Here is an 11,981-nt window from a genome sequence, read left to right as displayed (position 1 = left end):
ATCAAACTTTCGCTGTATCTCTGCAACCAGGTCCAGAGGGTTGTAACCTGTTCATCTACCACCTGCCACAGGAGTTTGGAGACAATGAACTCATGCAAATGTTTCTGCCCTTCGGTACCGTCATCTCCTCTAAGGTCTTCATGGACAGGGCAACCAACCAGAGCAAGTGCTTTGGTGAGTCCTACAGTGCAACATGCACACAGTCCAAGACCGACTTGATACAATATGAAATTATATCAAGTCAATTTGTATTGACCCCGGCTTGAGAGATAAAGACACTTGGTTCTGAATAAATCTAATAATAATAAATCAGTCTTAGTGTATACAGGTTAAATAGTAAAATGTTTGTCTTTTCTTTATTTTCAAACACACAACACTAAATTTGTTATATATATAATGTATATACCATTGCCTCTGATGACATTTGACAGCTCACAGACCTGGAGGACTGAGCGATCTTACCCCTGACAGACTGACCTAATTTTGCATCTTGATGACTGTTGTGTTTTGGCACCGGCGCTTTTAAAGCAATGCGCAGAGTACATTGCAGCCAAAATAATCGGGATGTAGTCGATCAGACCGCACGTCCTTGTTTCTGCTTGCCGGCTGTGTGACCTGGAAACCTTGAGGTGCTGCATCAGCATCCTCATCACCATTGTGTAACCCCAATATCTGTCAATACCTTCACCGCTGAGGCTGATTCACACATTTCCACACCTCTTGTCCCATTTAGCTCTGGCAGCCTACATGCGCGTCCAACCCCAGGGCTTACAAAAAGGCAGGCAGTGATGGTTGAGGGGAAGGAAGGAAAAAGGACAATTATAGATCAGCTTTTGTTTTCACTTCAGGGAACCAAAGAACCTTGGGCGAAATTGATCACCAGTTCCGTCTCCCTTGGGGGACTTAATAATATATAAATTCATGAAAGAGGAGCTATTTGCAGTATTGACTTATGCACTATGCATTTACAACATAATGTTAGGCCTGGGGAAGGAGGGAACACGTGTGTAATTAATCTAGAAAGGAGAAAGAGGGAATAAATTTAGATTGATGGGGTGTAAAAGACAGAGAAACTGAGCTTAGACCTCTAAACGGGTATCTCCTCTCTGTTTCTAGCCTGAACGCATTAAGCTGATGGTGGGTTAGGAGGTCACCTCCTTATCCCGCCTCTATACTTTCTTCAGACTTCCGTTCAGCTCGGCTCTTTGTAGCCCAACTTTTCCCCCGTAATGGGCCAAACCTGAGCCAAGCAGGCCATGTAGACTCCCTCCCATGTGGTGGTGGACGTGGAGAGCCTCCTGCTGGTTTTTTTCATGGGTCATCAGCTGTTCCTAATGACACCACAGACACAGCGGAGCGCATCAGCGGAGACACACTCCACTGAAATTTCTGGTCACTGAATTCTCAAGGCTTTATTTTTACACAAGATGGAAACAGGATGTTCATAGGTTTGAGGAGGTGGTTTATCGCGGGGAGGTTTTGTGTGTCTGCAGCAGATTTGTCTCCTATGATCATCGTTCTGTGTTTGCTCTTGTTTTGATCAAACTCATTTATTCAGTGATTTTTTTTTTCTCTTTCAATCATTCACAGGTCACAAAATTAAAAGAATAGCACTGAGTCAATGAAACTTTGTAGGCGTGTTAACCCTCAGTCATTAAATTTCGAAGGTTCAAAATCCACGCAGCTGTAAAGAAAGTGCCTGCATGCTATAAAATATAACATTTATTTCGAGTTAGGGTCATTGGTTCTCTGCACTGTTTCATCATTTTATTACACCGCACAAAATCAACAAATGCATGCTTCTTATCCAAATCCTGGACATGTCTTCATCTCTGAATGCAGCTTAATATTATATTCCCAAATAAAAACGGTCAACTAGGAGAGAGCGTGAGCGCAGAGCGATGTCGTTTGGCAGTAACAGCCCCAAACTTTTCGTGGCCTATTTTTCATTAAAAAGCCACCTCGTGTCCGGCTGTCACCAGCTCTGAGCAGCTGTTAGGCTGCACCGCAGTCCTTCCTGCATCAATAACACCATCTAGACTTCCGTTAGAGGTACACAGGACGTGATGAGGAAACCAACAGAACACTTACATTTTCATTATGATTGCCTTTTTTTCCACCCGTTTCTTTTTTAACAGAGTAATTTACAGTAAATATTGTTCATAAAAAATGACTAAAATTCTCCCCTAAACGCTTGTTAAGGTGCCTACATTAGGGCTGTGCGATATGACCAAAATCTCATATCCCGATATAAAACATCTATCGTCCGATAACGATATAAATCACAAAAAATTTAATATTTTCTGTAAATTCTGTGAATCTCGGGTAGGTGAAGTGTTTCCAGCTGCGCGTCTTGTACCTGGAGTGGAGTGCTTTAACCGATACATGAAACTACACATTTTTAGACATAGGTTGTAACAGCCGCCGTTTTCTTTGTGAGTATTTATTACACGGCGTGCTGCGGGGAAAAGCCTGTTCTAACGTTTGAGTCTAAGGTTTATTTTTTAGCACCTGACGACTTTTTTTTGCTTCTCATCCATCAATACTCTGCATACTTGAGCTTTATTGTGAAAGGTTTATGTGGAAAATAAACAAGCGGACATGCGATGGTTTTACCATCGTTGTTGCTAACGACAACGCATAAAAACAGGCGCTTGTCCGTCTGTAGTGTGGTTATATTAAATATAAGAGAAAGAGAGGACTTTAAGAAATTAATATAGCCACTACAGTGACCATCAAAACGATGAAAAAAAATTGCCGTAAACAGTTTATTTTGCGACACCACGAAACAAACGATAGCGTAAAATGAAACGATAGACGTTTTTATATCGTCATCCGATATATATCGTTATATCGAACAGCCCTAGCCTACATTATTCTTAGTTAGTGTAAATGAAGTTTTGCTTTTCTTACACAGGTTTTGTGAGCTTCGACAACCCTGCTAGCGCACAGGCAGCTATTCAAGCCATGAATGGCTTTCAGATTGGGATGAAGAGGTTGAAAGTCCAGTTAAAGAGACCGAAGGATGCCAGCCGCCCTTACTGACACAGCCTACCTTCAGTATTCATCGCAGCAGCACAGGTGAGCCCATAAGAGTATTGCTGATTTTCACCACTCTGTCCTTTTACGCTCACGATGCAACTAAGGTTCAAATAATGCCACCTGACTGTTCCTGGAAAGTAAATATCGTTAGACTGATAAGTATTGGGTTGCTATATGTTCTGTGAATGTAAAGCTTAAACATTAAAGGTTTCTACAGTTTTAATATTTGAAGAAATGTAGAGGGGTTGATTTGATGTGCAGCACTGTAGGCATATTAATTAAGGAGAAATCTGTCATCACTGTGACTGACGATGATTGATTGGTGTGGCAGCGTGGGTTAGTTCTCTCCAGACCATTAGACTGATATAATAGAACCATACTGAACTACTCAAAGTTTAAAGAAATTGATCTTTAGATTGACAGTTTAATGAGCAGTGAGATTTGAAATGGCCTTTTTCTTCTTTTTCTTTTCTTTTTTCTTTTTTTTTTTTTTTTGTTTCTAGGTTTTAGAGGACACGTGAAGATATTATCTTTGGAGGAGTTCAACTTTTTTTTTTCTCTCTCTTTGAAAGCAAAATATGTTTTAAAAAAAAATCAACACATATGGAATTTTTGAAGACATATCAGCATTTACTTATGAAGATGTAGGTTACGGCAGAAGAGGAAGATGCGAAATGAGGAGGCGCTTCACCGGGGGACGTTAACAGTAACAGATGGCACAGTGCAAGAAAGACGAGAAGAAAAAAAAAAACTGGAAAAAAAGAAGTGATGAAACTGAACAACAGAACTTTTTCTTGTTGAGACTTGAATTGTTAATTAAGCAACAAACTAACAAACGAAAAGCAGCAACAACAAATAGATTTCTATATACATATTATATACACACATATATATATATAAGGAAAGAGGCGCTTGTGGCTTTTACTGTACTGGACAAATGAGGGTTCAAACTTGAAGATCAAAAAAAAACCAGTGGAAAAAAAGAAACTATTCTATATGTCCACTGACAGACTTTCTTTCTCTTTCCCTCTTTCTCTTATTCTCTCCCCGTCTCTCTCAGCAAGCGCAAAGTGCAGCCACTGAGGTTTCCATTAGCAACAATAGGACTGCAAATCTTTCACCCCTAAGGGACCAAAGGACCAAACATTTTTATTGTTCTGAACAGTAATATATAGTATTAATGATACTAATACTGCAAACTACTACTAATAATATTACAAGTTAAACTTAAGAAGAAACACTAGCTTCAGGTTGAAAAAAAAAGAGCAAGGGTTTTTGATTTTTTTTTTTTTCCTTTTACATTTATAGTTACTGGGTTTGAAAATATTAAAACAAAACAGAAAAATGTATTAAAAAAAGTAAAGCTATACTATTTTAGTGCCGTAGAATACATGGGTTAGACATTGTTTCGGGCATGTTCAGATATATTCTTTTGCCTCTCGTTACGTCATCCGCATCGCAGCATTTCATCTCGGAAGCGTGATCCGTCTGTGTTATTGTGTCAGAAGAAGAAGAAAGCAGTCCTTTAGTGCCAAAAGTGACACAGTAACCTTTTCTCAAAGCAGACATCAAAAGAACCAGAGCGTATTTAGCCAAGCGTTGCTGTCCTCTGTTCTTGCCAGCGTGTTGCGGTTCCATAATTGATCGTCATTGCGACTCATTCCATGTCATCATTAAAGCCTTGATAGTACAGATAATCTGACCATAAAGCACTGTGGTAAAAGTGCCACCCGGCTGAGCTGGATACGCAGCAGTAAAACAGCACAGCATCTGTAACTGCTTAATAAAATATACAAATGAGCCTGACAGCAGTTGTAAAAATTTCCATCGGCGTGTCACAGTGGTCCCTCCCGGGTCGTGCCCTCTTCCACTGCCAAGCTCCTCCAGCTGCTCTCAGCAGGCGGGAGCAGACTCCCCTCCTATTTCTCCTCCTCCCTCCTGCTTCTCTTTCCTCACCTCCAAGTGCCAGCATATCTCTCTCTTAATAGGGACCATCGGTTCACGGGTGCCCCAAAGCTAACCCGCAGCATAATTAGGGTAATGATAATATTGATTAGATGGGGAGCAGCACCGCAGGGCGAGAGATGCGCAATCAATTACACATTGGCATTTTGAGTGAATTGACTGAGTGACAGAGTTCATTTCTCTCTCAGTAGCTGGATGTTAGTCTTTTTCTCCCGTGTTGTCATCCAGAGTCCCTGAAGGAATCCCAAAACGCAGAACGGCAGCGTGTCCTGTGGGACACTTTGAAGGCACTTGATCGGTGTCATTATGGTAAAGGGTGGAGGCATGGAGATCTGTATATGGTGCTTAGAGGAGATTGTACATGTTCTTCAGTGAAGAGCAACTGTATTTTTTTTCTGAAAGGGTATAATAGCACAGTGCGAGCTTGAAGAAGCCTTGGCATTACCAGCCTTAGGAGGTCAAATTAAGAGCAAAATGATCCATCAATTAGACAGCAGCGGGCCTGTAAGTGTAGCTGCTACAGCTGCTGCTGTTTCAACAGGATGACAGCTTACCATTAGTGCTGGTCACACATGGCTCCTGTGCAGTGTGGTCACGACACATCAAGCCTGGAAGATACGATTAAATAACCAAACTTGTGTTATCTGTGCTTCTGTTTTTGCAAAGAGACACACATTCAATGCGTCCGAGATGAAATCTGATGCGCTGTTTGTTTTTGGGTTGTTGTTTTTTTTCTATTTCACTCTTTGATTTGTTGAGTAACACTTACATTCTTTATTTGAATATCAGATTCATTGACTCAGTTTACACTCTGAAGCATCGTACCCCTCAGGACTCTGAGAGATCTCAGCACTCTGATCATCGCTCTAAACTTCAGACACATCAGTGCTTCAGACATGTAATCACAATACTGTCCCATACACTAAAGCGTCTTCAGATAGCATGACCACTGCGTATGCCTCTGCAGTCTGGAATAACAATTTTATCCTCCAGAATGACTCTCCAGATCCTGATGTCTGCATACGTTCATTTAGTGTTACTTTGACCCAGCAATTCTTTCTTTTTTCTTTTATTTGTGTGATTAAAGTTCACTGGATCAGTATTATAAAAAAGGGGAGGGTGCATCATTTTCAGTAGACTAGGAGTAAATGTTATCCCCGGTTACTATGTGTGTTTTATTCTGTTGCAAGCAGTATTTAGATGCGCTAGGAGGGAGTTTTTTGAAATGCCTTTTCTCGTCATGAATTGCCAAATTATGCAAGTTTAACCACCACATTTCCTCACCTGACTGAAAACTTTGTGCCAGACTTTTTTCTTTTTTTTTTAATCTACTCTTATAAATACGGTAATTTTCAGGAAATATTTAGTGGAATAAAATATTTGATTTTGTGAAGTAGTATAATATTGTAGGGGGAGGATCAGTTCAGGACGTAGTGATATATAATGTACATTTTCAGTAAAAAGGTTAGATTTTTATATATTTGCCTGAGGGCGTCGTCTTTCCCCTGAGAAGTTACTCTTATTCTCTTCTCACAGCTTTAGGGAGCTGTGATATTTGCCCTCCCTTTTCCCCAGGTGATACTGGGCCATGTGAACCCAGTCAAAATATCTTCTCTCATGGGATCTCTACTGGAGATCTCTACTGGAGATGGAGTCATTAAAATGAAAATAGACTTGGCCAGAAGCTCGCATAACGTCTCGTTTTTGGCCAAAAGAGACAAATTTGACTAAATTACAATGAGTGTGCTGTTTTATATGTAGTGCATAGGCCTCTATATACATATCTATAGATTCAGAAAAGAGAAAGGGGCTACAATCCCACCAACAATAATTTGTTTAAAATATGTAAGTTACTAATTATTAGTAATTATCCCTGTAGTTTTAAAATTAGAGTGCATGTGGTCAAGCTAAAGTCAATCTACATTATTTTCACTCTTGCATCCATTTATTTATTTATTTGTCATGTTGCCATTGTGCCCTTTTTGATCTCTGAGCATGCTCAATGGGGACTTGGGGGCGTTAAAGATTATGATTATGGTACTACTCATATTAACAGTATGATTCTTTAACTATGGTTTGAATGCTAAGGATAGTAGCTTATTATAAATATGAAATCTGTAAATTATGGAAAATCAGCACAGGACCTTTCTTTGGGTACGTACAGTTTGGGTAATGAAATGGGTGAGGGGAGGGGGGGAGGGTTTCGCTTTCTAAAGATATTAACTTTCTGGTTTCTCAGCACAAAGCGTACAAAAAGCATAGAAACAGCAGTATGGAGTCTGTGAGTAGACTTTACTGAAACACAGGGCGCAAAAAGAAGAATCTCAGTATTATTCTTTTAACCCGGAGGAGAAAATGCTGTTTACAGGTAGTAATGTTTTTCTTTTTTTATTGAAGAAAAAAAAACAAAAAAGGAGAGCGCCACCTGTTTTTGTGGCAGCGTCAGTACAGCATGGAATAACTGACAGGGAAAGCAGTATCTTTTTATAAAAAAAATAAAATAAAATTATGAAGAAAAAAAAAATATGTGTTCTGTATTAGCCTGAGAAACCAAACATTTTTCCCCTGTTGAAATTTCTTAATACTTGCTGCTTAGATTACTTCATATTAATGACTGATGATTTAATAATTTTATAATTATCGGGTCAAATATGTAATTTGATGTTTATTTATTTTATTTATTATTTATTTTTCTTATTTATTTTGCCAGTTTTATTTATTTGATTTTACGGTTATGGTAAGATAAAGATATGTATCAAAAAAGAAATGCTTATCGAGGCTTTTCTCTCTTTCTCTCCTTTTTTTCCAATTTTACAATAAAAATTCAAACTGGATGTTTCGTTTCTCACACTTGCATTGAAGCGCTGAACCGCGGCGGCGCAAAGAGAGGGGGAGCTGTTGCACAAGCACTCGCTCCCCTCGGCATTTCCAAGAGCTTGAAACTTTTACAGGACGTAGATGTTGCTCACCACCTCAGAGGTCGTCTCTGACGCCGAGTGAGGAAGTTGCGGTAATTGCGTAACGGCCCTATATGGATTCAGGACTGCTGTTTAAAACCATTTTAAACACTTTTCACATGAAGCCGTTTTCTACAGCTCTCACATCATCGGGAGTCGACTCTGGAGTTCATCATGACTGGAATTCCAGTCGTTTTATTCTCATGTGATAACTATGATCCAACATATAGAGCTGTTTTGGTTATCTTTCACTCCGTTTTTGGAGCGTACTTCTCAGGAAATGGTTGATGGGAACAAAATACCAAAAAAAAAAACCCCTAAATATATAAATCCCAGTGAATAGGTGTCATAGCAACGCTTCACGAGAATAACGGGGACAAATATCATTACAATGCAGACAAGCAGGAAGCAATAAGTTGATATAAGGCAGGCACGGACCATCAGTCAAGTTTAGAAAACCGTGGCACTGTTTTGATGCCAGAAGCTAAATCTAAAGTAACATCTGTTGACATTTGAATTGTCTCCACATACATCTTGTAATGATCATCTTCATAAATCGGGAGTCACTGTAACAAAAGAAGCAGAACAGCTGAGACATTAGATTCCTATTTTGAAGAGCGGAGATAGATATGAAAGAAAAAAGGGGGAGGGACAAAAAAGTAGAGCCACTGGCTCATAAAATAAATTGTCCCAATTACAATAAAGTGTGACTCTTGGTCAGTGTGCACGGCAGGCAGTTCATCTTTATTACAATCAGTTAATGAAAATCAATCCCCCTCCTGATAAACTCTTATCTCCACGGCCTTTGCGCACCCCTCGTGCCGGGAGATAATAAATTAGGGTAATATTGCCTTTGATGAGGGAGTGAATTGCAAATTATTGTAACTTTCCAAGATTTATGATGCAGATGCTTAATTTCCGAGCTGGGTTTTTCAGGGTGCCGGGGGGCCATTTGTTAAAAGTTTGGTGACATAGGCTCGTTAATAAAAATACACACTCCGACAGCCAGGTGTTCTCAGCTGTTCTCTACTGTTACAGTAGCGGAGGTGCCGAAGCCGCTCTAACTCCAAGCTTATAGGATTTGCGGGACGTTTCTCTTTGCCGTGCGATTTTTGCCTATAACAAATACATACGAAGAGGGAGATACCCGGGGGATGAAACGTGTTTACCAAAGAAGGCGCTGTCAATCATACGGCACCCCACCACCACCCCCTCCCCCATCTCTATCACACAAGCCAGAAGTGTATGATTTGATATGTAGGTCAATACCCATTCTGCAGTGAGCCAGCGGGTGAGATATGTCTAGTTGCTCGCTGTCACTCTGATTATTGAGGAGACACAGAAAGATTGAGTTGGTCAGGTATGAGGGAGCCTGCAGTATGAGATAGCTGTGTAATCGCTGCAACTAGAAACCACACACACACACACACACACACACACACACACACACTGGTGCAAACTCCCTGAGAAATGAGTAACTTCTCACTCTTTGTTCTGCAGCGCTGACCCATGTAACAGGGTGCAATATACGAGTATGTTAGGTGCCATTTACGGGGTGCAACAGTCAGACTGTGAGTGCGTCATTAAGCAAAATGCTTCAGCAACAGAAGGTTAAGGTTATGAGTCATCAGGAATTGGGGGAATGATGCAAGGTGATTATTTAAGGAGCAAACAGAATCTCACAAGATCAGATGGGGGAAGTTACAGCAATGGTTTGACCAACATCTTTTGCATCATTTAGCATAAATGATGTGGGGTTTTTTTTTTGGGGGGGGGGGTTAATTTACATATGCAGTAAGCTCTGTTTATTCTCTATTACAGTAGTTGTGTTCTTCTTCTTGATAAAACCAATTTAGGTAAAAAGACCTCCAGAGTCCCTGTGTACTTAAAAATCAGTATCAAAATAAATAAAAGCACTTAGTGCTCTCAACGTTTGATCATCTCATGACACAAAAATCTCTCCTCATCAAGACCACCTCATTTATGGCTAAGGCACATCTTGCATTAAGACAGCCATCAATCTAGCCATTATCAATCAAGGAGAGGACTAACACACCACTATCTATTTATCTTGCCAAGTGCTCTATTAATATCAAATTAATTTCCCCATTAAGAGTATCAATCACTCAAGCAGTTTTTCCTCAACTCATTAGCTTGGTAATTGTCCTTGTTTACAGGGGAAAGTCAAGATAGCATGGCTCAAAGAGGGTGGACAAGCAATCTTTACAGGCTCTGGCAACATGTTACATCCACTGTGCTAATTCCTTGACAGGATTCCTGTGAAGTCTGTGGAGCGTGGAACACTTCACACAGTTTTCATTTACAGTTTTTGAGAAAATGTGTGTTTTTACTGCCAATCAAATGTGTGTTTCATGTTTTAAATGTTCAAAAGATGTCAAGGAGATCATCACCTCTAAACAGGCTGCATAAGAGGATGCTCTTGCATTGGGTTATTATTTAAGCTATAGTGGCAATCTGTCCTGCGAGGTCACGAGACTCGCGGCTTTTTAACTTTAAAATTCTAAAGCAAACCGGAAGGAACACGGTGTGATGCCATCATCTCAACCGAGCCGAGATCATACCTTTGGAGAAAAAGATATGTTAGAAAGAAAGTTGTAAGGTAAGCATTCAAAGTCTTTATCTAAAGTAAAAGTACCAAAATAGCAATGTTCTATTCCACAATGTGTATCTGACACATACATTAATCAGTCATGGCATTAAAACCATCATCTATAGGACCCAAAGACCTTGAGCCCTGCCATCACTGTGGATGTTACTTTTACACATACCACCCACTTGAGCCTTGTTGTCGACCACATACCTCCCTTCACAGCGACGATCATCCTTGTCAGCAGCGGCTTCACACTCTGCCACAGCACAGAAACAGCTCAGGAATTGCTCAAGGAACATGACAAAGACTCCAAGGTGCTGATCCAGACTCAAACTCCCCAAATCCAAATTTAGACAAGCATCCTTGGGATGCATCAGAGCAAGCTTAATCCTCAAAGGTCAAACCCCACAACCCCAGAACCCAAAGAATCCACCACCAACAGCACAGATACCCCCAGAGCTCCCTCATCCATGTCAAATCAGAGCTGTTTAGAGACACTAGGGAGACCTGGACAATATTAGCCATGTGTTTTATGTCATGTATAAGACATCAATAGATTGTTGATATCAATACACCGCATAGGAAATAATTTCCTGTTGCAGGTCTAAATGGTTTTCATTTATAGTTAGGTATTGGGATTTTGATTTGATTCCCATCATAGTTGTCAGGCTTCATCGAAGGGTCATTGGATAAATGGCATGTAGTGTTGTTGATCTTTTAAAAAATAAAATAAAAAGCATAATAATGAAAATATGACATTTTTGGTTAAAGCAATTTTTAAAGAAATTCTTGGAAACTGCATGGGAAGTATCTTGTAAGCTGTTCATTTTTAATGTCTAAATCTGAAATTGTTACTTTATATGGATGACAAACAACAGCTTGGGAAATTATTTGGATATGAAACATATTTAAATCTAAAAGTGCAAGTACATTAATATCATGCTGAAGTAGAATACTTCAGAAAATGTTCTTATTTCTACTGCTGGACCACCCAAAAACTACATTTTTCCTGCCAGTACTATTCTCCATCCTCGCCTTCCTTCCCGCTAACACCGAGAAAGAGGTGATGAAGTCTGCCAAGAAAGACCTGAATCACATTCAGCCATCTGCAATGTGATTCACATGTGAAAGATTAGAAAAATCGTGGCAGGTTTCATCTGTCATCTCACACATCATGCAAATGTCACATTGTCTTTATTTAAAGAAATGGGACATGGAGAGATTAAGTATGGTTGCATGTGTGATGAAACATGCTGTCACTCAGTATTATAAAATTACAGTCAGCTTACCTATAATTCAATTCAAGATATAAATTACATCCATGTAGACTGATTATAGAGCATTAATTCTTAATGTCTTCATAAGGAGTGTGCCCGGGCTTTCTTAATTGCATTTTTAATAGAAAT

At 39.7% G+C, this 11,981-nt stretch overlaps 1 protein-coding gene across 11 annotated transcripts in view; it reads left to right on the top strand.

Moving 5' to 3' along the window:
- The window catches only part of celf5a (cugbp, Elav-like family member 5a), a 192,771-nt gene extending 182,609 nt beyond the window's left edge, over positions 1 to 10,162 (top strand). For all 11 annotated transcript variants that reach the window (XM_040040263.1, XM_040040268.1, XM_040040270.1 and 8 more), the window contains exons 10-12: positions 31 to 174; positions 2,918 to 3,081; positions 3,546 to 10,162. In XM_040040263.1, the coding sequence (XP_039896197.1) occupies positions 31 to 174; positions 2,918 to 3,045 (272 nt within the window). In that variant the 3' untranslated portion in view covers positions 3,046 to 3,081; positions 3,546 to 10,162. The remainder of the gene's footprint in view (positions 1 to 30; positions 175 to 2,917; positions 3,082 to 3,545) is intronic.
- Positions 10,163 to 11,981: the final 1,819 nt, after the last annotated feature.

This window comes from Simochromis diagramma, unplaced genomic scaffold, assembly GCF_900408965.1.
Source record: "Simochromis diagramma unplaced genomic scaffold, fSimDia1.1 OVJJ01000026.1, whole genome shotgun sequence".
Classification (NCBI taxonomy): domain Eukaryota; kingdom Metazoa; phylum Chordata; class Actinopteri; order Cichliformes; family Cichlidae; genus Simochromis; species Simochromis diagramma.
The sequence above is the reverse complement of the archived record's forward strand: the minus strand, read 5'-3'. Positions and strand labels throughout refer to the sequence as shown.